Here is a 27,113-nt window from a genome sequence, read left to right on the forward strand (position 1 = left end):
TTCAATGACTCTAGAGCAGTTTAGCAGGATCAGGCCCTCAGGCTGGAGCCCGAGGGGAGGCAGTGCCGCAGCTCCGGCCCTCCCTCACTGCTGCGAGCACACTGGCCGAGGAGTGTGGCTGTCATTTGCAACACAGTGATCGGTTCCCAGCCTGGTGTCCACACAGGAAGAAAAGGCATCCCTGAGCTCTCCTCAGTATTTCCAGATGTGATGAAAAAGGACATCTCTTAACACAAAGGCGGCCTGGCTTTCTGCTCGGGCACAGGAGTTCTGAGAGCACTGAATGGTGCACTCATGGGAAAAGGAACCAGTAGTGGCCAGTCTTTCAGAATGTGGGCTCTGGGGAGTGGAGATGAAAGATACAGATGTAGCGTGTTGGACTAGGGGATCCCCAGGTTTCTTTCTGGCTGTCAACTTCAGATTTGTATCATAGCAACCAGATTGAACATGCAAAAGGCTTAGGTCCAAACAAATCAATGCATATTTGCATGGGCTTGGTGACATCATATACACAAAGTGCACTTGGGTAGAAATGCACATGCCAAGTCTCCTTTTGGTCATACCATTTTGTTTTTGTAATACCATACTTCCTTCTTAGAAGAGCCCAAAGTATTATCAGCTTTTGTTCATCTGGCTAGGCTGCTTAGTTAAAATCCACCATCCTGACACAGAAACCTTTCCGATGAGGTAAATTAACAAACATTAAATACCTACGTGAGGTTGGCATCACACAGAAACTCAGCTCTGGGAGGCTGGGCTGGGCTCTCCCAGCCAGGCTAATGGGTTTTAACTTTCTCTTATTTCAAAACTTGCAGTGCATCAGCTTAAAGTGTGAGCCAGTCAGTAGAGGACAGGGGTCCCACCCTAGAAGGGGCCCTTAAATATCAAGGAAACGTGAAGAAAGAAAGATTTTGCTAGAATCTCTCCCAAAGATATTCTTGTGGTTCCCGGACCAGCAGCAGCACCTGGAAACTTGTTAGAGATGCCCGTTCTCAGGCCTGCTGAACCAGACACTGAGAGTCGGGCTCAGTAGTCTGGGTTTTAACAGCCTTCCAGGTGATTCTGCTGCACACTCCAGTTTGAGAATCCCCCTTCAGATGACCCCTGACGCCTGCTGAAGGTGTGCATCCCGTGTGCTGCTGGACTTGGTGCGGGACAGGGCCCGGTGTGCCGGCTGTGTGGCAGGCAGCTGCTCCCACTGCTGAGAAGCCACTGAGCCCTTCTTCCCTCGTGACCTGCAGCCTCCCCACCAAATGAATGCCGAGGAAACACTGAAGGTCTGTTTGAAGCGGAGCCAATGATTAGTCTGCCCAGCACTCCTTGTGCATCTCATCAGTCAAACCTCTCTGGAGCACAGGCCCCTTTGGATGAAGAACCAGCCCAGAATGGGGAGAGAAAGCACCAGGAGACCACCAGATGGAAGTGGTGCCTGGGGAAAGTAATCTAGAGCCAGCAACGTTATATGAGCCCAGGCCCGTGCCTGTTTCCTGCCCTTTGCTTTCCGGCTGGGCCTCAACACCCACATGGCTGCTTCTTTAAATACATCCCTGACCTGGGAATCACCTCCCAGAAGATAAAGAATTATTAGTGAAACAGAAACAAGCCACTGACCAATCTACTCTCAAATTGAAGGCTTCTGTTCCCCACTTTCTCCCTCAAGAAAAAAATCCTCGGCCGGGCGCGGTGGCTCACGCCTGTAAGCCTAGCACTCTGGGAGGCCGAGGTGGGCGGATCGTTTGAGCTCAGGAGTTCGAGACCAGCCTGAGCAAGAGCGAGACCCCGTCTCTACTAAAAATAGAAAGAAATTATATGAACAGCTAAAAATATATATAGAAAAAATTAGCCGGGCATGGTGGCACATGCCTGTAGTCCCAGCTACTCGGAAGGCTGAGGCAGGAGGATCGTTTCAGCCCAGGAGTTTGAGGTTGCTGTGAGCTAGGCTGACGCCACAGCACTCACTCTAGCCTGGGCAACAGAGAGAGACTCTGTCTCAAAAAAAAAAAAAAAGAAAAGAAAAAAATCCTCGCTGACCTGAGCAGCATGCTTGCCGTCGCCAAGCAGAGAGGGGCCCCCGGGAGCCGGCGCCGGCCTCACGCACGTGCACACTGGCGGAGCTGCTGAAGCTGGCCCCGGGAATCGTGGCAAGCACTGCCGAGGAGTGTTTGCCAGAAACCTTCTGGGGGAAGGCACGTGCTCTAGCGTGGACCTAAAGGACGCCCTGAATTTCTGCAACTGAGGTGATAATAGTCTTTGGTTCAAATCCCTGCTTGGGTACTTACTATACCTGCTACCAAGGTATGACTTTGGGCAGTAACTTCCTTAAGCCTCAGTTGTCTTATCTGTAAAATGGGGATGATAATCCAAATCATAAGGTTGATGTGAGGATTAAATAACGGTAATGAATATAATGTATAGTGTCTGCCATGGTATGGCTTTAGTTGTGTTAGAGCTGTGCATTTCAAACCATGGGCCACAACTGTTAATGGTTTGCAACCAACACTTTGTAAAAGAAATTTTTCACCTGCATTACCCATTGTAGAATAAGTATTATTTCATGAAACTTTGGGGGCATGTGTGTATGTATATGTTCTGGATTGCAACAGAAAAATATTTCCTGTTGTGGGTTAACAATGTAAAAGTGTGAAACCACTGAAGAAGGGAGACTGTTATCTGGCCAGCTATGAAGAGGCACATTTGTGTGGGCTCTGACTATGTCTGAGGACGTAGGGAGCAGGGAGGCAGCCTCCTCTTGCTCTGTGGGTCCCAGCTGCCTCTGTGCAGAGCGCGTGCCCGGGTATCTGCCTCCCTCAGGAGCCCTAGTCCTCATACATTCATTCCGGGGTGTTGGTGGCTTTGTTCACAGATCACAGTTCGTATGTTACCCAGACAGACTTGGGCCAAAAGGCCCAGATCACACACACCCTGCAAGAGGTGCTGGTGTAAACCATTGCCCGCTTACCAGAAATCAACCACTTTTGTTCTCGTGAGCCTAAAGTGGGTATTACTGCTCCTCTGCAAACCTTGAGCTTAAAAACTGTGCTTTCAAGACACTTTTAAATCCACACAGAACTCAAAATTGAGTTCTGCCAGGAAAAAGCAGCCCTCAGGCCCTTTTTATACATCAGATTCATTTGGAAGCCGGGCGCGGTGGCTCACGCCTGTAATCCTAGCACTCTGGAAGGCCGAGGCGGGAGGATCGTGTGAGCTCAGGAGTTCAAGACCAGCCTGAGCAAGAGCAAGACCCCGTCTCTACTAAAAATAGAAAGAAATTAGCTGGACAACTAAAAATATATAGAAAAAATTAGCCGGGCATGGTCGCTCACGCCTGTAGTCCCAGCTACTCGGGAGGCTGAGGCAGGAGGATTGCTTGAGCCCAGGAGTTTGAGATTGCTGTGAGCTAGGCTGATGCCATGGCACTCTAGCCTGGGCAACAGAGTGAGACTCTGTCTCTAAATAAATAAATAAATAAAATTAAAAAAAGATTCATTTGGAATATTTTCTCCTTTCGAAATTCAAAGTCGACACTCCTTGAATGTTTGTCCACTTAACTACTGAGGAAATTTGGTAGGCAGGCCAGGTTCTGTCTGGAATACTTACAACCTTGTTGAAGAGCTCGACATATCGTAAAAGTACTGTGTATACTTGCTACTTTTGAGTATAATCCAAGCGTGCTCATCTGGGAGCATGCCACATGAATGGAAAATAGTAATCCTGTGGGCTCTTGCTTTCATTCCCCTCTACAGCTTTTCTCTGACCTTGAGCTCAGCACAGGCAGAGTGGGGGTTTGCAGCAGAACTGGAAACACATTGGGCAGAGAGAAGACGCTAGTCCTAGTCCCAGTTCTGCTGCCTAACCAGCGAGATGAGCTTTGGCCACTGTCATGGCCTCGTGGAACCTTGTTTCCCCAACTGCCAAGCGTCAGGTCTAATGCCCACCTTCTCACAAGGAGCCCTCAAGACTGTGAGTAAGTCCAAGTCAGTGTGGATACAGCCGGTCACTTCTGGGTGTCTCCTCCGTAGCCTGGTGTGCCACGTGGTGCCCCAGCTCTCACGCAGTCAGGTTAAAGGATACTTCTTGACAGATGATCACCCAGGAAGGGAACACAGGCTCCCCAAAGCAAGTTACCTCCTCCGTTGGTCACTGCTGCTTCTGCTGAGAAGGGAGGCCTGGCGAGGGGCAGTCCGGGCGCACCCTGGCGTGTTGTGCTCATGACCCACAGGAGGGTCCCTCAAGACTGTGTCAACAAGGCCCATTTTCTGAAACAGCTTTTTTTGTTCTGATCATAAATGTACCACCTGCTCATTGGTGAAAACTTGGACCGTGTAAGAAGTTTACAGAAAGAAACAAATTATCTAAAATTCCGTCCCCAAAGGTAACCACACAGACAGATGTTCCAATGTCGCGTAAACTGCGTTAACGCCGTCTTTCATAGCTGCATAGCATTCTGCTTTGTTGAATTATTTCCTTAGCCATCATTACTGGACATTTTGGTTGTTTCCAACTTTTCGTTATTATAATTCAGTGTTCAAGTTTGTACTGTATAAATCTTTGTGTCTCAGATTATTTTTTATTTTTTAACTTTCTATCGTGAAATAATTTCAGACTTAAAAAAAAGTGGCAAAAATAGTACAAAGAGTTCCCCTATGCCCCTCAATCCGTCTCACCAAAGGTAAACATTTTATATAACCATAATGCAAATATAAAAAACCTGGAAATTTACTGACACAACATTACTAACTAATCTGTAGACCTTATTAAAATTTCTCCAGTTGTCCCACGAATGTCCTTTTCTGTCCCAGGATCCCACGTTGCATCATTGCGCATGTCTCCTTAGTGTCTTCCAGTTTGTGACAGTTCCTCAGTCTTCCTCTGTCTTTCATGACCCTGACCTTCCTTTTAAATTGCGGTGAAATCATATAACATAAAATAACCACTTTAAAGCTTACATTTAGTACATTCACAGCGTCATGCAACCAACGTGTCCATCTGGTTCCAAAACATTTTCATCAGACTTCGATGCTTTAAGGTTACAGGCCGGTGTTCTCTCCTTCAGTTTGTGTTTGTCAGATGTTTTCTCACTGAGGCTGTGTGTTCGGGGCAGGAGTGATGCGTGTCCTCGGTGCGCCGCGTCAGGAGGCACGTGACGTTGATGTGTTTCATATTCGTGATGCTAACTTTGATCACTGGGTGAAGGTGATAGCTGCTATAAACGTACTGTCGTTCCCTTTGTAATTAGTAAGTATCTTACGAGGAGATACTTTGAGATCAGATTCTTTAGAGTTTTTTCAAAAGTCCAGAAACTTAACATCGCTGAGATGGTGTGAGAAGAAAGTGCTGGAGAAGAATTGGCCTAGGGTATGGTCAGATCTCAGACTGTGTGTGTGCCTCAGTTTCTCTTTCTGCATAACAAAGGATTATACCAGTTATGTAGGATCCTGTGTGGAAAAGAAAGCCTAGAACCAGGTACACCGAGATCTTTCTGAGGTGCTACTGAGTGATTGAAAGAGCAGTGCCCATGTCCAGCAGACCCACAGCAAATTCCCTTGGCTTCCAGAAGAGATGGACAAAGCGGCGCCCCCGCTGGGGTCAAAGCCTCTGAGGAGGATGTTGTGGGCCTGGCTGTGTCTTTAGCTCCTTTGGGCTTCTCCCCCACTCCAACACCCTCTGTCTGAGTCACGGCCGACGCCCAGAGGCAGGTGAGTGGGCAGCTTGGGAGAGGCCTCAGGGCGTGTCTACTGCATGAGCAGCCTGACCTCAGCCCTCACGTCCCCGCGACGACCCGTGCGCCCCCGGCTGCCTGCTGCATGTTGGCACTGGCTGTCCCTGCGTCTGCTGCTTCACCTCGCATGCTGTTTGTGTCCCTCGCTCTCCCCCTAACCCTTCCTCCTCCTTCATGCTAAGTTTGCGGCTCCTGCCCTGGGGGGAGCGGCCCAGGAGACTTCAGGAGGGGTCACCGCTTTCAGTGGTCTCAGCGGATGGGTGGCCCAGCTCGTGCCCGCAGAGGGCTTGCGCCTGTGGAAGGAAGGGGAGGCAGGCCCTGCTCGCTGCGCCCCTCCCCGCCGCTCCCGCCCACTCCGGCGGCCCTGAGGGCCCACCTGGGCCACAGCGGGCTGTGCTCTCTGGGCCGGCCAGCGTGTGCAGGAGGTGCACAGCCCGCACCATGCTGACGCCTCAACCCCGTTCTCCCCGCAGGGCATCGAGCGCCTCAAACGAAAGAATCAGCCCAGGCAGCGCACGGGCAGCTGGCAGTCGGTGAAAGAGACCTTTGGTGGGGACTTCTCCCTGAACTGGCTCAACCCCTTCTCCAGACCGTGTCAGCCAGAGATCCCCAGTGACAAGGACTTGGTGCGGCAGGTGGCATCGCTGTCGGACACCGACTACACTGAGACGACGGAGGACCAGTCAGAGGGGACAAGGGACGAGGACTCCGTGGAGGTGACAGATGAATAGATGCTGCTGTGGGGAGAGAGCCGAACATGAAAACGTGCCTACCGACCTCCCTACGGGGGTTTTGGCTAAAGGGGCTCGTGGGCGTGACGCTCCCTGCGCCCCAATGCCTCCCCCGCCTTGCCACCCCTTGGAGCCCCTCCTTCTCTCTGTCTCCACGTTGGGCCACATCTAGGGTGGTGGGTGGCCTGGGGACAGCAGAGGAGGATGGGGGACTTTCTCTGAGTTCACTAAGAAGAGTCTGTCCCGAGAAGGATTGCCAGGAGCCATTCTCCAAGGCAGGGTGGCTTGCACAGCTCTGCCCAGTAAAGGAAGCCTGACCAGGGTGGCCCAGGGCAAAAAAGGGCTTTTCTCGGGTTTTCCGTGAGATGCCTGTCTTCTCTTGGGAAGACGGGGGCCCTGGGCAGGGCTTCCCCCACTGCCTACTGAAGTTAGGAGGGAGATGCGGCTGCCACAGTGACCTCTGAGGGGCCGGGCTAGGTCTGAGAGAAGGCTGGACACGCACAGGTGGGACATGCCCAGCGTGGACACGAGCCTGAGTTAGGATGGCAGCACCAAAAATGAGCTCCTCTTCCAAAGACACTGGAATCTTCACTGAGTCAGACGGCTTGGAGCTGTCCCACCTGTGGCTGCGGACCCACCATGCACAGGTGTGGGTGGGAGAAGGAACTAGTTAGAGCTACTGGGGACTTACCTGCCTCCCCCATGGGAACTTAATTTAACTTTCCCTGTCGGAGGGAATCGGATAGCACACGTGGGTAGAACTGACCAGAAATCCTGCCTGTGTGTTTTAGGCCAGTTTTCTCAAGACGATGCCCATCTTGTCTCTGAAAGGATGAGTGGTGGCCAGGGCCTGCAGACCGATGAACCGGGAAGACAGACAGAGACAGACAGACACACATTCTGCCAGGATAACCCGGACCCTAGTCACCCCTGTTGAGGCTGGGGAGTCTGTGACCGTTACCGAAGGTCTGAACTGGGGTCCCGGTGCTCCTGAACCCCATTCCAGTGGTTGGTTCTGCACAAAGTCCAGCAGAAGGGTTCACATCCCAATTTGGTATAAGAAATGGATTCCCTGCCCCTCCTCCCCGGCGTAGGCCTCTGTTCTTCCCTTTGGCCCATTCCCGTGTCGGCCGGCGTCGGCAGAAGGCACAGGCACTCAGCACAGCCTGCCCACACCCGTCGCTGTGTGGGACCCCTCTTCCAGCTCCAGGCGAAACCGCATGAGTCTTGGCCCAAAGGGGCCCGTGGCCGCAATTCAACAGGGAAGGTCAGTGTTTGGCCTTAGGACACTGAGAAGGGAAGGAGAGCCAGGCAGTGGCCTAGTTCTGGGATAGCATCCTAGGGCGTGCCGTGAAGGGCGATGATTCTGGCAGAGAGACCCTCTGTCGGGAGCATTGCTCAGAGGGGCCAGTGCTCACAAAGCCTCCTCTGTCCTAGCCTTGCTCCGAGCTCTCCAGTTGTGTCCCACGAGAAGGGTGACAGCAGGACTCCAGCGTCAACAGAGCAACTAGAAAGGCTGGGGCCTCCACTCCCACCTGCAGGCCCCGTTTCCTGGTCCACGTCAGCGTTAATATTCAGTAATGACAGTGGAAGGAGCCCGAGTCAGCTCTAGAGGCAGTTAGCTCGCTCTGGGGGAGAGCTGTCCTCTGACCGTGCGGACCCCTATTTGTTTTCCTGACCCAGAGGCAGCCCTGGGCTGCCAGTGCTGTGGACTGTACCAAAGAGACGGCAAAGAGGCGAGCAGTGCCAGCTCCTGGAGTCCCCTAGGAGGCAGCAGTTAGAATAAGGGGAGAGGGTTTGCCCATCACCGTTCGCCGACATCAACCTCTGCGCTCAGTTCAGGCCCGAGGTCAGAGGTGTCTGCAAATCCGTAGGGCCCCTGAGAAACGTCCTCGCACGTTGGAGTTAAAACTGCCCTTCCTAGGGGCCAGCTTGGCCGGAAAGCAGAGGTACTCACCAGCCCAAAGCCAATTCTGCTTTCAGATTGGTTGCTCTGGAAAGGAAGGTTGGGGTGGGGAGGCACTTTGCGTGCACACAGGCAGACCCTGCCCCACTTCCCCACCGACCCCACATCCGTGCTAGACCTCAGCCACATCCACCCGCCCTGTTCTGGGGGGTGCTGAACTGGGCCACAGCCAGGGTCAAGTGGGCGACAACTTGTCCAGTATCCTGAGCCCTGTGCCCCCATACCAATGACACAGTGGCCTTCTCTCTGTGGTAGCTGTTGAGAGCATAACATTCTTCTGCTTAGCCTTAAACTGAAAGCATTGCAGCTGATGTCAAAACAAGATGAAGACTGATAGGGAGGGAGGCCGGGTGCAAACCTTTGCCTCTTTGAATAAAAAGCTCTTTGCTCAACCTCAGTGGCGAGAGTCTCCTGTTTTCAGCTGACCCCAGTCCAGAGCCTTGGGCAGTGTCCTTCCTCTTGAGGGCACCTCTAGGAGAGCCCTGTCCTCCCTTCCTGGTGTGGGAGACAAGTGAGTGTTGTGCAGGCCTCACCGCCTCTCGGGACTGGCACAGCACTGTAGGTGACGACCCACCCTTTTGTGCGTCACCACCCTCGTGGTATTTCCAGCAGAGGGAAATTGAATCACCTTTCATTCAATAAGCATTTAATGGACACCTACTGCATGCCAGGGAGGTGGGCATCTGGGGCAAGGGTGACTAGGATTGAGGTTTTTTGACTTGGAGGGCCTGAAAGGGGGAGGATGACAGGGGTTCTGCCTCTAAATGCCTCGTGCATCGCACACAAAATGACCCTCATTCAGGCTACCCGCACCTCTGCTGGGTGTGTCCGGCTGAGGTTACAGCCTTTGAGAGGGGCTGACCTCCTGAACAGGCAGAACAAAGATGCCAACCCCTCGGCGAGACCCCCTTGACCTGGGAAGGTCAAGGATGTGACGGCTCCCTGTGACCACATCCCCCCACCCCCCAGAACAGAATACTTTAAGAAGCTTTTGGCATAAAGAAAAAAGGACTCGGGGACCACATAGTCATTTTGAAGTGGTCAGAGTTTAATTAAAAGCATGTTGATCATGTGAGCAAATCTCTGGAGGGCAGAACAAGGAGGAGTGGGCTTCAGTTAGCAGAGAAGGGCTCAAGGAGGCGGCTCTGCCCCAGGGAGACTTAGCCTGGCACAGACCCCTACTCAAGGGAAGGGCAGGCAGACAGCGGGCCCTGCGCGGAGAAGCAGGAGGGCCTCTCCCCCTGCTCGGGCCTGCCCGCTGCTCCCTGAGGCTGCTGAGAAAGGGCACCTGCCCCTGCTGAGAGAGCAGACCTCAGGAGAGGGGGAGCTGTCACCTGGCCTGGTGGCTTCCCGTGGGGCCTGCCACCTCTTCTCCAGGCTCCCCCTGGGGCCTCATAGGGTCACCAGCGTTAGTGAGATGAGGCAGTAGCCAAGGCCAAGGGCTTCCAGCGAAGTGCCCTCAGGGTTATGTTCTGTACCCCAAAGGTCAGGAAGGGGGGACCTTTGTTTAAACCCTTCTCCTTGACTGGCCAAGGTCAGGATCCTCTCTGGCTGACCTGGCCGCCCCCCACACCCTGCAGTGAGGCCCACGGGGCCAAAGGCAGCTTCATTCCGAGGTGATGGGCCGGGGGCAGGGGTGCTGGGGTAGATTTTACTCCTTGGCTTGAGCAGGCTGAAATTGAGGAGAGGGCAGAATTGAAACAACAGGCTCAGCAAATTCTCTAACTGGCCCAAGAGCCATAGCCCAGAGGCTTCTCAAGTGGAGCCCCTCCTGCAAAGGGAAGCGCACGGCCGGTGGAGACTGGGGAGGGCACGGTCCAAATGCTGCTTGGAGGAGGCAGGATGTTTCCGGTGTTGGAATGTGACAGTGCAATGTCTGCTGGGACCGAAGTGGAGAAAGTTCAAGTGCAGTATGGAGGGGGCGAGCCTGGGGCAGGGTACCTGCTCAGCATCCCACTGCCCAGGAGGGCTGTGGCCACTCCTCGTCTCTCCCTCCTTCCCTCCCTGCATTGGTCTCCTTGAAGGATCAGGATCTTAACCCATCAACACCATGGCTCGGGTCAGAGGGGCCGCTGGGTCACCCACCACCAGAGAGGGACTAGGGACCTCAAACCTGGGAGACCAAATTCCTCCCGAACGGAAGGTGCCTCAAAGGCTCGCCTAGACCCGGGGAAGCACAGGGGCCGTGGAGTGGGCTTAAGGTGCCACAGTTTCAAGCTACATGAAGTTGTAGGAGGTGGAAGACAACCCCGTGTCAGATGGCTCAGTCCTGCTTCTGGCTCCGTGGGCAGGACCAGCCGTGGGCTCAGTATGTGCAGATGTCAGAGGGAAAGCCACCAGCCCACCCGTTGTTCCTCAGACTAGGGCCCCTGTCAGGCAGCCAAGGAAGGTGGATGTGGAGCGGCAGGGGAGGGACTCCGTGGATTTCAGGAGGGACAGAGAGGAGGAGGATGCACTTCCAGCAGGCCCAAGCCCATGATGAGAGAACGCTCCAATTGGCAGGGGCCTTTAGGGCTGGTGAACCCTCCCGACCTGAAGAGATGGCACCTTCTTACAGGGCCCCAGCAGGTGGCAGTTCTGGGTTTCCCGTAGCCTGTGGCTCCAGGAAGAGAATCTGCAGCTTTGGCTGTCTGTGGATTTGCATCCAGACATGGCCCTGCTTTTCGAGGCCATGAGTCAGGAAGGGGTTGGCGGGTGGGGGTTCTGTGGCCTAGGCTGGGTGTTTCTAGCTGTAAAAGAGGTGACCCTATAATAGCACAGGACCTGGCCTTGTGGGTCTGGCTGCCTGTGGTTTGCATTGGCCTTTGAACTCCTTAACCTTTCACCTGCTGGCGCTTGAATCTGCTCTCAGGTGAGCAATCAAATCTAATCACCCGTGATCTGAAAGTTACGCACAGAGTAGCAAATGCTGAAATGCTCAGCCAAAGCTTAGAGCCCATCGGGGTCCCACTTCCGGGTCGCAGCATCCGGCCGAGGCCAGTTGGTGATAAGAATAATCCTCTGAGCACGAATCTCTTTCACTTGATTGGAACTAAACTTGATGATAAATGTCTTGCTTCCAGCTTTCATCGGGTGCATTTTATTTAGGATTGGATGGTCTTGCCAGGCTGCACCGTCCTGGGAAACTCAAAGACATGCAGACATAACATCAGCCGAGGATGCTATAATACAAAAGGTATAACACACCTTGAAATCACCCAGTTAGGAATGTGCAAGTTATATGTGAAGGAAACAATAAAGCTTTTCCAAGGGTGATAAAGAAGACGAGTAAATGGAGAAATCTCTTACATGCCTAGATAGTGAGAATCAATGCTGTCATTTGGCACAATTCTCCCCTACATAAATGAGTAAATTCAATGCAGTGCCAATGTAAATCCCAATAGTTTTAAATGCGATGACAAGATAATTCTAAGGACAAGAAAAATGAGGGGGAGACATTTGCCTAAAACACATCAATATGTCAATATGATAATCATATCAAATTATTGTAGAACTGCAATAATTTAAATGGCATGCTATTGCAATAGAAAAAGACAAATGAAATAGCAACTTAAAGAGTCCAGAGATCCAGATATATGTGGGAATTAGCAATAAAATAAAGCAGCCAGGTGTGGTGGCTCATGCATGTAGTCCCAGCTACTTGGGAGGCTGAGGCAGAAGGATCACTTGAGGTCAGGAGTTCAAGGCTGCAGTGACCCATGATTGTGCCACTGCACTCTAGCCTGGGCAACAGAGCAAGACCTTGTCTATTAAAAAAAAGAAAAAATTATTTTAATTAAAATATAATAAAGGTAATGTTATGAAATACTAGGAAAATGATAGACTTGATTAAGTTGGAGCTCTACATCACTCCAAACCCAAAAAATTAAATTTCAAATAAACGCCTACTTGTGTAAATAAAGCCAGACATTCTAGAAAAAGCATAAGAGAATATTTCTATATTCTTGGAATAACACGAAACTCGGTATCTATAAAAGATTGACAAATTTGGCTACATTAAAAGTTCCACTGGCAAAAGGCATCTTAATGTTTAAAAAAAGAGACTGTGGTAAACAATTTGCAACTGTTTGTAAAGACTACACACATTAATACGAAAAAACAAATGACTCAGTAGAAAAATGGACGAAGGATATGAATGGGCAATTCACAGGAGATAAATAGTCAATTAACATAAAAAATATTCAGTCTCACAAATAATCAGAGATGCAAAGTAAAGCAATGAGATTACTTAACCATTAGACTAGCAAGAATCCAAAAGATCTGTTGGTAGAGCATAAATCAATGCAATCTTTTCTGGAAGTAATTTGGCCCTAGCAAATGCATATACATTCTGACCTGAGAGCCTCACACTGGGAATTCACATCTCAGCAATATTTATGTGCAAGACATATGTCCAGAAAGTTTATTTTATTTCTGTTTGCAAGAACAGCACAGGCGGACTTACCCTTGGTCAAAGGTCTGCCAGAGGGAGATGCCCAGGCATGCCAGGGAGAACCTGATGTTAGTCAAAGGCATGGCCAGGAAGTTCTTAAGGATACAAGTGAGGATACATCGCTGGCCAACTCTGTGTTAGGCATCTGTGGTACAGTGGGGAAGAGAGAGAGGGAGAGAAGATGCATATGAGCTACGTGCATGTTTTCATGATAAGTTAAAGCAGAAAAATAGAACCACAATGACGAATTATAGCAAGCCAGGAATATATTTATTTAATTTGGAGGTGTCAGGAGGCCCATGCTGTCTCTGAAGGCTCTAGGGGAGACACTGTTCCATACCATTCTCTTAGCTTCTGATGTTGCCAACAATCATATATATGTATATACAACTTGACAGCCTGAGCTTTGTCAGACATTGTTTTTTTGGGGGGTTTTTTTGTTTGTTTGTTTTTTGTTTTTTTGAGACAGAGTCTCACTCTGTTGCCCAGGCTAGTGGTGTCAGTCTACCTCACAGCAACCTCAAACTCTTGGGCTCAAGCAATCCTTCTGCCTCAGCCTCCCAAGTAGCTGGGACTACAGGCATGTGCCACCATGCCCAGATAATTTTTTCTATATATTTTTAGTTGTCCAGCTAATTTCTTTCTATTTTTTTAGTAGAGATGGGGTCTCGCTCTTGCTCAGGCTGGTCTCGAACTCCTGAGCTCACACGATCCTCTGGCCTCGGCCTCCCAGAGTGCTAGGATTACAGGCGTGAGCCACCGTGCCCGGCCCTGTCAGACATTGTTTTAAGGAATTCAAGATACATTATCCTATGCCAGCTAGAGGTCCCAGCCTGACTTACATCCTGGCCTCCTTCAGCCCTAATTAGGGTCCTGTTGACCAACTAGAGACCTTTCTGCACCGCCCAGCCCCATTTGCAGCCTATGTTTCCAGCAGGAAGGATGGGTGCAAGGAAGCCTCCCCAGAGGGGTCCCTGCAGCAGGGGACGCCTGGGAGGGAGGATCTCCATACATCCCCTTCCCAGCTCCAGGGCTAAATACCTGCACGTGCTCCGCATGTACAAGCAGGGCTCCCTGCCCCGCCACTACCAGGGCTCCCTTTCACACCCTTGGACATGGGTCCCAGCTCACAAGCAAGACCCAAAATACCACTGTGTCTTCCCAGCCACGTTGCTTCCCAGAGCCCAGAGAAAGAAACGGAACTGAAGCCAAGCTCTGTTGCTCTTCCCTCGGAGCACCCCCACCCCCCTTTCTCCAGAGCCAGAGCACGTGAGGCCACTCCCCTCCCTTGGCCCTGGTGTCTCGCTCTTCCTCAGAATCCCCCTCGCTGTACCTTTCGCATCTTTAGAATTTTGTACTGTGTGCAAGTATTACTCATTCAAAAAACTGAAAATTTTAAAGTTCAGTTGGCCAAAAACTAAAAAAAAGAAAAATGCTTGACGCATTGCTTCTCCAGAAATATGTTTGGAAAAGCAAGGTGCTGTTCTTCCTTAGGAATGCAGTCATCAGCCTGAAGAACAAGGGACCCCCAGGGGTCTTAGGGGCCTACCCCACTGTAAGGCCAAGGTCCAGGCAGGATGAGTCCTTCTGGCCTGCAGGGGGCTCACCTTTATAGAGAATTCAGGATACTGGAAACCCCTTAACATCTCAGAAGCAATTGTTTCCTTAGACTCCACTGTTCTGCAATGACAAAATCTTTGGTGACTGGCTCATCTTTGAACATAGCCAGGCTGCCAATGTATCATAGCTATTGGAGTCCAAGGTCAGAGTCACTTCTGATACTGCCGAGGAGCCGGGGAGAGGTTGGGGTGGTCATTATGAGTTTTCATCATCAGGCACAGTTAGATTAACTTTGGATGGATTGAACTGGATAACCCTGGGCATGTCCTATCCTCTGTTTAGAAAACAAGACATTGGGCTCAAGATAGAACTAATAATTGAATTGTCATCAGGACATCCTGCTTATTCTCAACACTATGCCCTGGGCACCCTCAACCTGTTGACTAGAGTGGGCATCTGAGATACAATTTCTGCCATCATAGAAGACTTCTCATGGTACTTCCAGGTGATCCCTAATTTCCAACTCAGTGATAGACTCCAGGTTCCTGGTCCAGTGCTCTCTTTGGCCCACACTTCCTCTGTGGCAGGGTATCTTGTGACTACCAAATGGTAGGTAATCAATGTATGTTTGTTTGTATTTACAAAAGTTTGCTAGTGTGTAGAAGTAGTCTACAGAGAAGAGAAGGCTCTTGGATGGTGGAGACCTTGGTCCCTCTTGGGGCCTGAAGCCCCTGGTCAGGTGACCTTGACCGTGCCTCTGCGTGATCTTATTGAGGACACACAGGTTTGCCACCTTCTTGCCTGTGCACCTCTGCAGGTCAAAGGAGCCCAAGATGTTGGCATTCTGTGGGGTAGCCGCCCTCCTTTTGGGAATCGCAGTGGAATTAACAGGGTTTCCCAGCAGCACGGGATCTGCCTGACAGCGTCCAGTCTGGGAGACAGAAAGGAAGAGAATGAGGAGAAATGAGCAGAGGCTCCGAGACCTGAGCACACCACTGGCGCAGCGGTTGGCAGACCCCGTTGTCTCCCTCTATTCTATCCTATCCCTCCCTCCCTGATGCTCCCCTCACCCTGCCTTCTTTTTTAAAGACTCGTCCTAGCTTAATCATTTTTAATCAAGTTTGCCCATTTTCAAGACAAACGTGGGGATAAGATTTTATTCAAGAGGGCGCAGCCATGAGACAGGGATTTCTGACCTTGCTTACAAAGCTCTCCACCCATGTCCACTCCGAACACACAGAGACTTCAGAATGGAGAACCCCAGTTTTGTGCTGAGCTACCTGGGCAGCTGTTGCTTGACTCAATTCAATTCAAAAAATATTTACTGCGCGTCTACATTGTGGAAGGTTCTATACAAGCTCACAGTCAACTCAGGGGTCCAAACTGACCTACTTGTAACTGTGCAGTGAAGGGTGGGAAGGGCCCCGGCTTCCTGATGCCATCTGTCATCCAGAGCACAGCGAAGTGCACCCTCATCTGTGAGCCCTTAACACTTCCTGCCTTCCTCTGACTCACGTCCCAATCTGTTTGCCCCTGTCTAGACTCTGAACCTTTGAGAAAGCTGTACAGAGTTGTCACTTCCCCAGCACCTGGTACAGGAGCCACAGCCAATGCACCGCAGAGGAAAGAAACCTCCCACCAGAGCAAGGAAGGTCAAGAACAGACGTTGCAGTGTCTGAGCAATGGGAGCGTGAGGATGAAAGGGATTGCAAGAGAGAGAGCCCCAGGTGCGGAAAGCACCCGCAGAGGCCTGGCAGGGAGAGCAGCCAGCCATTTCTGGGAGCAGCAGGCAGCACGGCAGGGGGACAAACCCAGGAAGGGAGCCGGAGGCTGCTGTCAGGGCCAGGAAGGCCGGGCTGAGAAGTCCATAGTTAATTTCTTGGTTACTGGGGAGCAGTCTTAGCGAGGTGAATGAGCTGGTCAAACAAGGCAAAGATCTTAGTTAGGACATTTTTAAAAAGAGGCGCAAGTCTTGCTTGCCCCTCCCAATCCCTACAAGCCCTACTTGAGGAAAGACCAACGCAAAACCAACCAGAACACCCTCCGAAAGGCAGCTGGGCTGGAAGAGAAGGGTCTTCATCCTTATAGCTGAGGAACTGGGGGCTCCGGCAGGGAGGACGCCCTGGGGCTGGGATAGCTGTCTGCAGATGTGGACGGGGGCCTGCCCTCCACGGGCAGCCCCAGCACCCCAGCCTGGATGGGCAGGGGAGAGAAGAGGGTCTGTTCTAAGGAGAACAAGGTCAGGACGTCAGGAGTAGCTGCTCATCGCAGGACAAAGGAAACACCTGGGCAGTACCTGTGTCCCCATTTCCGCACCTCCTGCCCACCCTCCCTTGGGCTCCACCTACCCCCCTTCTGGGCATCCCTACCTGGATGGTCTCCAGCCATCCCGAATTCACCCTGAAATCTGGCTCCTCTTCCCTCTCGGGATTGCCTGCCCCACCCCCTTTGTGCGCCCAAGCACAGCAAATGGCACCTCTATGTGTCAAATGACCCACTGGAACCAGAAAGCCAAGGAACACACCTACACCTGACTACATATGCTCCATCTGCCCCCGCCATGCCGGACCTGCCTCCAGAGACAGACGTCCCAGGCTCGTGCGGGATCTGTGGCGGCTGTACTGTGCAATGGGACAAGCGAGGACTTAGGGGTCAGAGAAACTTAACTCCAGAACATACTTCGGCCACTTGTTAGCTGTGTGAGCTTGGACAAGTAACTTGGCATCTCTGAGCCCCAACTCTGCCTCCCTAAAATGTGAATTGGAGGACGAACCTCACAGGCTGCTGTTAGGACTGAGTGAGGTGAGAAACATAAGTGTTTAGCATTGAGATCGGCAGGCAGTAAATGCTCGAGAAATATTAGCTGCTACTATAACCACTAATTAGTGATAATTATTATTAATACTAAGTGGCTAATAATGGTAGCTACTATTATTGGTGATAAATGACAGCTATTAGTAAAAAAATCAATGTAGTGATTCATAATCTTTATTATCATCACTACCATCTTTTTTTCTTGTATTTTTTAATTTATGCCATAGCTATCTTTGGCTAAATCATTATCATCTTGACCAGGAGTCAGCACACTATGGCCTGTGAGCCAAACCTAGCCCAGCATCTACGTTTGTAAATGAAATTTTCCTGGGACATAGTGACTCTCGCGCACTTGCCTATGGGTCTCTGGCTGCTCTTAGAGCTGCCCCTGCAGAGCGCAGTAGCTGCAACAGAGAACGTGTGGCCCACAAAGCCTAAAACATTCGCTGTCAGGTCCCTTACAGGAAAGGTTTGCCGACCCCTGATCGTGACTATTGCCATGGTCTGGTGACTCAGGGGCTGAGTTAGAAGGAGCCCAGTGACGTGGCCACCATCTGGGCACTTGTACTCGCAGGTGACAGCATTCTGGCCCTCGTGGGCCACCGCCTGGGTACTGACGTCTTTCTCGATGCTCACGGTCTCCACTGGGAGGAGGCCTGACTCCTCTCGCCCCTTCGCCAACTCCACCCACCAGGTGAGCATGTGGCTGTCACCTCTGAGAAGAGAAGCTTGGTGTGGCAAAGACCCACAGCAGGAGGGACCTGAGGGGAAGCGGGACAATGGCTCTCAGGGGGGTTCCCTGGCCCACCCTGCCAAGAACAAGCGGCGGCAACAAACCCCAACCCAAGCAGGACTGGCAAGCACGCTGTGCCCAACAGGCACCCGGTTCTCCTGTGCTAGGCCACCCTCAACCACTCTGAAAAGAGGGGCACCGCTCAGCTTTGACTTGCAGAGTGCGGGGGAAGCCTCTGTCCAGTAATGGGAGGTCACGCTGCCTGTTAAACTCCTCCCAGCACACCGTTCCCAGGGGAGCACAGTCACAGAGTCTGGGTCTGGCTCCTGGCATCAAATGTGGAAGGCATGTGACCTCGAGCACGTCACTTTGGCTCTCCGTGCCTCCATTTCCTAGAAAACCGGGGAGGAAAACAGCACTCGCCTCACACGGCTGTTGTGAGGATTCGATGACATAATACGGGCAAAGCGCTCAGCGCTGCCCCTGGAACGCGTGCGGGCTGTTGCTGCAGGTCTCGGCCGGTGGAAACACACCCGTCCTGAGCACGCTCTTTTTTTTTTTTTTTTTTTTTTTGAGACAGAGTCTCGCTCAGTTGCCCAGGCTAGAGTGAGTGCCGTGGTGTCAGCCTTGCTCACAGCAACCTCAAACTCCTGGGCTCAAGTGATCCTCCTGCCTCAGCCTCCCAAGTAGGTGGGACTACAGGGATGTGCCACCATGCCCAGCTAATTTTTTCTATATATATTTTTAGCTGTCCAGATAATTTCTTTCTATTTTTAGTAGAGACAGGGTCCCGCTCTTGCTCAGGCTGGTCTCAAACTCCTGAGCTCAAACCATCCGCCCACCTCGGCCTCCCAGAGTGCTAGGATTATAGGCGTGAGCCACTGCGCCCAGCCTAAGCACCCTCTCTTAAACCCCTGGCATGTGGATAGCGAGGTTCCTTTATCAGTCCTTCACAGCTTAGTGAGAAGTGGGCAGCCAATCCTCAGCATGGTCTCGGTTTTTACAGGCATCAGGCTTTCAGCTTCCATTACCTTATTGAATCCTCAACACATGGGCTCATCTCCCTCCTCTTCGAGCAAACCTGTGAATTCAGTGCAGTGGAGGCTCAGGACCCAAGAGAACTCGACTCCCAACCTAAGGCTGGCTCTGCCCCCAACTCGTGGACTGGCCATGGCAGCCCCACTCTCCCCCTCTGGCCTTGTCTGTACAGTGAGTGGGTTAGGTGGGCTTCCAAGGCCCCTTTCTGGCCAAGGAACAGGGTTTCCTCTTTCTCTCGGGCAGATGGTGGCACAGGCTGCTCACTGCCTGGTTGCCATGGCTACTGTCCCCACCTCAGCAGATGCTACTGGAACTCCCTGGATAGAAAGAGCCCTCGACGTGCCCTACTGAGAATCTCCCAGCAGAGTGCAGGGGGCATGGGCTGAGAATCTCCCAGCAGAGTGCAGGGGGCATGGGCTGAGAATCTCCCAGCAGAGTGCAGGGGGCATGGGCTGAGAATCTCCCAGCAGAGTGCAGGGGGCATGGGCTGAGAATCTCCCAGCAGAGTGCAGGGGGCATGGGCTGAGAATCTCCCAGCAGAGTGCAGGGGGCATGGGCTGAGAATCTCCCAGCAGAGTGCAGGGGGCATGGGCTGAGAATCTCCCAGCAGAGTGCAGGGGGCATGGGCTGAGAATCTCCCAGCAGAGTGCAGGGGGCATGGGCTGAGAATCTCCCAGCAGAGTGCAGGGGGCATGGGCTGAGAATCTCCCAGCAGAGTGCAGGGGGCATGGGCTGAGAATCTCCCAGCAGAGTGCAGGGGGCATGGGCTGAGAATCTCCCAGCAGAGTGCAGGGGGCATGGGCTGAGAATCTCCCAGCAGAGTGCAGGGGGCATGGGCTGAGAATCTCCCAGCAGAGTGCAGGGGGCATGGGCTGAGAATCTCCCAGCAGAGTGCAGGGGGTATGGGCTGAGAATCTCCCAGCAGAGTGCAGGGGGCATGGGCTGAGAATCTCCCAGCAGAGTGCAGGGGGCATGGGCTGAGAATCTCCCAGCAGAGTGCAGGGGGTATGGGCTGAGAATCTCCCAGCAGAGTGCAGGGGGTATGGGCTGAGAATCTCCCAGCAGAGTGTAGGGGGCATGGGCGGGTCGCCGGCCCCTCCCACCATCGGAGGGCCATCTCCCGCCACCCTCACCCCCATTATGAGGGCAGTGCCTGGTCTGAAGAAACGTGGAGGCTGGTTTTACTTTTAACAGCACTTTTTGTCTTCAGGCCATGTGGGCTCATATTGCAGCTGGAGAAATCAATGGTCCCACCCTGAGGGGTTTGGGGACAGCAGAGTATTTTAGAATTTTCATTTTAATGCCCCTGGGGACCCGCATGTCGTGTCTCTGGGTTCCTGCCTTCCAGGTTGTACACCCCCATTCACTCACTGGCCCTATGGGCAGGTGAACTGCTATCCCTGGGATGAGGCTCACAGCCAGACTGAGGCTTGTTGCTGGAAGGACCTTTAGAGGCATCTATTTGGGGGATCTGCCCAGTGTCCTCTGGAAGCCGAGGTCCCTGAGAATGAAGAACCGGAATTGATAGTAGGAAAATGTGTGCTCCCTTTGATTCTAACTGATGCTATTCGCTTCTGTGACTATGCTTGCTTTTAGTTGTTTAATAAATATAGTTAATCAGAATGAAAAACAGATAAGAACAAAGGTAACTCCATGATAGGCTAGGCTTCCTGGATGTGAGAAGCCTAGTTCTGCTTCTGTATATATGGCTTGCTGGCTTGGTGCTTAGCGTATGGCAGGCTTCACTAAAGTAAAGGAAAACAAAGCCCCGGGGAGGTAACCGCAAGTTACTTCCTGATAAAAGGTTGGAAAGTCCAGGTGCCGTCCAACCAACTAAGTAGATAAGAAGAGCAAGACATGATCAGCGCATGAACGGCTTGTGCAGGGCGTGTGTTCCCAGTATCGCTTGTAACCAAAAACTAGAAGGTATGCAACAACAGCCCCCCCTCCCCTGTCAGAGACCCTCCTCTTCCCCTGGATGATGTTAACTACAACTGGCGCCAGTGCAAAAAGCCCGAAACTTAGAGTCAACAAACCTGAAGCCAACGCGATCAGCCACTTCTAAACAAAAGGAACAAATAAACTGAAGGGGGATGAAGTGCAGACTAGTGTGTCGTGTACAGACTAATATGTCGTGTGCAGACTAACGTGTCGTGTACAGACTAACGTGTCGTGTGCAGACTAACGTGTCGTGTGCAGACTAACGTGTCGTGTGAAAACTAGCATACAGAAAAGTATAAAAGCTTAACCTTTACCCCAGGGCGGGGTCCTAGTTCCTGGAGAGGCCACTGCGTTGGTGCTCTGCAATTTGGACCCTGGCCCGGGCTAGTCAATAAACTCCTTTGCCTTTTTGCAGCCTCAGTGACTCTGCCTCTCTCTGTTCCTGGGGCCAAGGGGAACCGGATCTAACAAGAAGCTGCAGGATGGGGCAGGGTGTCAGGGATGTAGGGGCAGGCTGGTCCCCAGTCACACTTCAGCTAGAGCAGTTCTGCTTTTACATAACAAGGTGTTACGAAAAGTTTCCTTCTGAAGGGTTTAACTGCTAAATTTGAAAACTATTGATCTCTCCTGGGTGGAGCTGGAGCCCATTCTTCTAAGTGAAGTATCACAAGAATGAAAAAGCAAACACCACAGGTAATCACCATTAAATTGGTACTAATCGATCAACACATATGCAAATACAGAAGTAACATTCATCAAGGGCAGATGGGAGGAGGGAGGAGGGGATGGGTAAATTCACACCTAATGGGTGTGGGTCGCACTGTCTGGGGGATGGGCATGCTTGTAGCTGTGACTCTGGCAGTGCAAGGCAATTTATGTAACCAAAACATTTGTACGCCCATAATATTCTGAAATAAAAAAATAAAATAATAAATAAAACTATTGATCTAATCTAATTTTCCCTTATTGGGCAGACTTTTGTCTTTACTACTGGGACTCACATTTAAAATAGAGATAACTTCATTCCATAGATTTTTCCAAGCAACTTCACACCGACCTCATGCCTTTGTTTCCCCATCTGTACAAAGACAACCCCCAAGACCCTTCCAGCTACAAAGGGGCTCCCGTCGTACCCAGGAACTAGTAACCCATAGCAAAGTAAGATAATCATGCCCGCTACATCCAGCTTAGGCTGTGATCCTAGTCCAGCCACTTGGAGCTGTGTGACCTCAGGCAAATCACTTCACCTCTCTGAGCTTTACTTTCCTCATTTGTAAAATGGGGATAATGACAATACCTATTTCAAAAGCTTAATTGTGCGTTAAATGGGTCAAGTAGGTCCCGCACGTCACACAAGTATCCTTCCTGTTATCAGAATTATTAGTAGCTTTAGCTTTATAAAAATACCTGGCAAACTGAAGCCCCTGCTCAGTGGGAATGGCAGGAATGATTGGGTATGTTTTTGTTTTGGGAAATTTTTACTAAAACTTTCCCTACCTGCGTGGCTGCATACCCAAGACCCACAGAACCTGGGGCCAGGTCCGGAGAGCAAAACAGATGCAGAGTGCCCTCCCGCCACCCCGCTCACCCGGCTGCGCTCCTGCGGCGCGCCATCCACTGCCTGCCAGCCGCCATATCCCTTGGGCAGGGCCAGTGACTTCATCCAGGTGTCCTTCCACATGTGGAGATTCCTGCAGCAGGTCGGGAACAGGGCCCACCCCCGCCCACCCAAGCGTGTTAGAGATAAACATGCCAAAACTGCCAAGGACATCTTCATCACCACGGACACAATGAGGTTGTTCTCAGGGGTTGGGGAACCTTTGTCAACACTGGCAAGGGAGGGGCCATCGCTGAGTCCCATCCACCCCTGGAAAGCTTCACGGGGCACAGAGCTGGGTGCAAGTGGGCAGGATGGGGAAACCTCATGAGACCCCGATCATGCCCCTGGCTCCCAAAGGACCCAGGAGTTCTCACCCTAAATGCAATGAACTCCTCAAGGCAGGACCAAATCTTCTGTAGCCTGACATCTTCAGTGTTTGAGGCATAATAAACTTTTGCTGAATAGATGGATAAAATAACAGTTGCAATCCTTTGCTAGGCTGTAGACTGCCCCTTGCTGGGATTCTGATCTTGTTGATCAGTAATTTTGAAACTGGCCAGTATTTGAATTCATATTAATTCTTGCTATTTTTAAGTTGGTTCTCTTGGTTTTCTAGATGGACAATTACAGTCATCCCTCAGTATCCACAGGGAATAGTTTCCAGGACCCCCGAATATGCCCAAATTTGCACGAATTCAAGTCCTGCAGTCAGCCCTGCAGAACCCACCTACATGAAAAGTCGGCTCTCCATATACATGGGTTTCACATCCACAAATAGTATTTTCCACCTGAGTTTGGTTGAAAAAAATCTGTGTATAAGTGGACCCTCACAGCTCAAACCCATGTTGTTTAAGGGTCAACTGTATAACTGTATAGCATCTGCAAATGATTTAGTGCCTCCTTTCCAATGGTTTCAAGTCTTTTTTTTTCTTGTCTTGGTACAGGAACTAGACCTTCTGAGCAACTTTTGAATAAAGGCTCTGAGAACTGGCATCCCTGTCTGGCCCCAACTTCTGCTGGAAAACCTCAGGTTTTCATAGTCATGCCCTGACTGTACCTCCTCCTCCATTTCCTGTGCAACTTGCCTATTCCTTTTCTCTTCTGAAGTCACTTTTAGCTTGCAAGGGGACCATGTGCTCTGGATCAGAGAACAAAGAAAATAGAGCTTCATGCTGGCCAGTAGGTACCAGTTAAGTCAGAGGTTTCAGACAGTGCTTTATGCCAAATCTCCTGGGCCAGGTGCTAACGACATTGAAAGCAGATTCCTGGCCTTCACCTCTAGAGGCAAAGCCCCCAGTACAGGAATCTGCATTTTTAACAAGCACCCTCAGGTGACTCTGGTGCAGATTGTCCAATGCTGAATTTTGGAAAATACTGAATTTCAGGAGCAGTGAGCACCTGCCCACAACTTGAATCAGTCTCTGAAGGGGTTGAAGGGGCCCCATGGTACAGTGGAGTCTGTGGGTTGGGAGGGTCTGGAGACTGGGCTGGGGCTACAGAATCCCTGGGAGAAGGAGACAGGCCAGGGGGAGAAGGAATGTTACCAAAAGTTTGGCACGTGTCCCTGAGGCTGCATCAGAAGAATGAGGACAAGTGGTTTGAGGAGAAAGAAAGGGAAATTTATTAATTTGTTGGCAAATGAGGGAAATGGCAGACTCCCATCTTAAAATACCAACTTTCCTGACTATAAGCAGAACACAGAGCTTTTAAAGGAAGGGTTTTCAGCTTCATGGTATTGTTGTTTAACTATAATTGATAAGTCTGCTCTGTCCCATCCCCTCATGACTTCCCCCAGGAACTCCACCTACCCAGCCCGTTCTGTTCAGCCATCTCCTATGGTACAAAGAACAAAGGATACTCTCCTGTCCCTCCCAACCACTGGCCTTAGGCAGGGATGCAGGTTTTAATTCTCAAAAAGAGTGGGGGCAGTTCTAAAGGGACAGCTTGTAATACATTTTGCCCTGTTCAGGCCGTTCCCTCTGCTGCAGGAGGGACCCCACCAAGCAGTCAGAGGTCACAACTGTCATTGCTTTGCCCATCTCGTTCACATAGATGTCCACCATGAGTTCTTTGCCATGTCGAGGGCTGACTTGAAGACTGTCACGTTGCACACTGGGATGCCCAACGCTCCCAGCACTGAAATGCCCCTGGGCGGGGGGGATTGGCAACTGTGGGGGCTGGGAGCCCCTTCCCTGGTACCTTTCCCCTCGGCCCCTGGCCTCCCCTCGGCCTCCTGCCTGCCTGCCTGCCGTCAGGATCCCAGAGAACACCCAGCACTGGCCGAAGGACACGGGCTGCCTTGTGATGTTGCTCTGCAGCGGGAAGGGAGCTCTGTCTGTCCATAGGGTTGTGCCACCCCTGCAGTCCCCAGACCAATTCCCAACGAGCATGCCTGTGCCATTCTGAACCTTCACCTGACACACACGTAGGCGTGAGGTCAGCGTCCGCCCCTCAGCCTGGCCACCCAGCTCCCAGGGTGGACACCCCAGAGTGTCTCAGGACATTTGGAAGACAGGGTTTGTCCAGGGCTGGCAGGGTGCCCAGAAGGGCCCAGGAGCACACCAACTGTGTCACCTGGGGCAGACGCTTCCTGCCTGTGCCTGTCTCCTCCTTTGTAAAATGGTGATCATTATAGCACCTACCTTTAGAGTGGATTTGAGGATGACCTGGGTTAAGCTTATGCCTGTTTTGGCATCTTACATTTTTAAATTAATTGTCAGTGGCCTGAATCTCTCCTAACCTCTGAGGAGCCCTGGCTGGACAATGCCTTCCATTTTATTAATATTAAAACCAGAGAGAAGGCAAAGCCACGTAAGTACATCTGTTAAAGCACTTACAACAATGTCTCAGCACATAGTAAGTACTAGATAAATAATTAAAAATTAACAAATGGCCCAGATTTAGACTTTCAATGTAATCTCTAAAAAAGGCTGTACAGGCAAGTCCAGAGGAACCCTCTGAAAACACTAAAGGCGGCGACATAGTCACAAATCTTTGATCTGGCAGCCTGGGTTTGACCACTGCCCACCCCCTCCTGGCCTGCATATTAACATTCCTTGCAAACCGCATCATGCCTTGTGAAGAGCAGTTACACGGCCTCAGTTTCCCAGGGTGTTCAAGATGTCAGTTTGTTAAGTTGAAACTCTTGCACTATGCCACAATTTCTGGGCCCTGTTTTGGGGTTTGTTTGGTTTTAGTTTATAAAAAGCCTCAAAAAATGGTGTGGCATCTTCTGACCTCTTGGTTATCACCAAAAGCTTGGCCACTTGTCCACGAGGCTGAATCAGAAGAGTAAGGACAAGTGGTTTGAGAAGGAAGGAAAGAGTCATTTTATTACTTTGCCGGCAAAGGTGGAAAAATGGTAGACGTTCTCGTCTCAAAATCCAAACTTCCCGAACATTAGCAGAAATACAGAGCTTTTGAAGGAAGGGGTCTCAGCTTCGGGCGATTACCGTGGGCTACAGTTGATGATTCCGATCCTCCCAACTCTGCTGCAGACAATCTCCCTTCACCACTGGGGCTGGGCCATTCCTGTTGCACAAAGAAACAAAAGACTTACCCTGCCCCTCCCAACCACTGGCCTCAGGCACGTTGCAGGCTTTAGTTCTCAAAAAGGAGTGGAGGATGTGTTAAAGAGACAGAAAATGTTTTTGCCATTTTTTTTTCCCAGGCTACTCCCTCTGTTACCGGCCTCTTCGCTTACCAAACTCAGAGAGAGCGCAGGCCACCCCCACACCCAAGAGTGATGAGAAGGAATGAAAACAGACGAAAGGGAAACTGACAAAGTGTCCCCGTGAAAGCAGTACTGCACACACCCTATCTTGCCACCCAGTCACCTCCCTGCTCGGGGCTGCAGGTTCCTCCTGCCCCACAGTGGCCACAGCCTGTCAGTGCCTGCAGGCCCCGCACTGGCTCTAAGCAGCTTGGCGGGGAGGAGAGGTGGGCGAGGAATTGGGAGCCACGCTGAGCCCAAAGACACGTGCTCAGACTTTCAAAACTCCTGATGCACGATGCTCCACTCCCTGTGGAACAAAGCACAGTCCTGACCCCAGGCATGGCAGGTAGCTTCCAAGATGGCCCCAGTAATCCCTTCTCCTAGACCTAGTGACTGACTTCAAACCAACCAAACACGGAAGAGTGAGCGGCTGTCACTTCTGAGATGAGGTTACAGAGGCTGTGGCTTTCAGCTTGGGCGCTCCCTCCCTCACGTGCTCGCTCTGAAGGAAGCCGGCTGCCATGCTCATGTGGCGAGGACCTGAGTCTGCCCCTGGCCAGGTGAGTGAGCCTGGGGCGGGGGTTCCTCTCCCCCTCAAGCCTTCAGGTGCCTGCAACCAGCTAACCCACACCTGGGTTCCTGACCCACAGACAGGTGAGACGACAAATGTTTGTTGTTTCAGTCACTACATCAGCAATAGAAAATGAATGCACGTGGGTCCTTGCCTGGTGAGGACTGAACTCTTTTTCTTTTGCCCAAATTCCTTTTTAAGGGGCCTGGTAAGTCACGATAAAATCTCACTAAACAGGTTTTGTTAGATATAATGTGGTTTACTTCCCAACCTGATTCTGGCACAGCATCACA

General features: G+C 51.3%; 2 protein-coding genes across 6 annotated transcripts in view; one reads left to right on the plus strand and one right to left on the minus strand.

Annotated features, from left to right (window-relative positions):
* The window catches only part of ZDHHC3 (zinc finger DHHC-type palmitoyltransferase 3), a 53,472-nt gene extending 44,677 nt beyond the window's left edge, over positions 1 to 8,795 (plus strand). For all 5 annotated transcript variants that reach the window (XM_069475595.1, XM_069475596.1, XM_069475594.1 and 2 more), the window contains one exon: positions 6,193 to 8,795. In XM_069475595.1, coding sequence (XP_069331696.1) covers positions 6,193 to 6,450 — 258 coding nt within the window. In that variant the 3' untranslated portion in view covers positions 6,451 to 8,795. The remainder of the gene's footprint in view (positions 1 to 6,192) is intronic.
* A 2,549-nt stretch (positions 8,796 to 11,344) lies between these two features.
* Positions 11,345 to 26,778, minus strand: TGM4 (transglutaminase 4). The gene is given in 13 exon segments (XM_069472034.1): positions 11,345 to 11,490; positions 11,493 to 11,533; positions 12,861 to 12,980; positions 14,403 to 14,526; positions 14,529 to 14,589; positions 14,592 to 14,629; positions 15,153 to 15,339; positions 17,685 to 17,983; positions 20,410 to 20,494; positions 22,523 to 22,625; positions 24,595 to 24,670; positions 24,780 to 24,948; positions 26,743 to 26,778. Coding segments are annotated over 13 exon segments (1,485 nt in total).
* Positions 26,779 to 27,113: the final 335 nt, after the last annotated feature.

This window comes from Eulemur rufifrons, chromosome 7, assembly GCF_041146395.1.
Source record: "Eulemur rufifrons isolate Redbay chromosome 7, OSU_ERuf_1, whole genome shotgun sequence".
In the NCBI taxonomy this organism is placed as follows: Eukaryota; Metazoa; Chordata; class Mammalia; order Primates; family Lemuridae; genus Eulemur; species Eulemur rufifrons.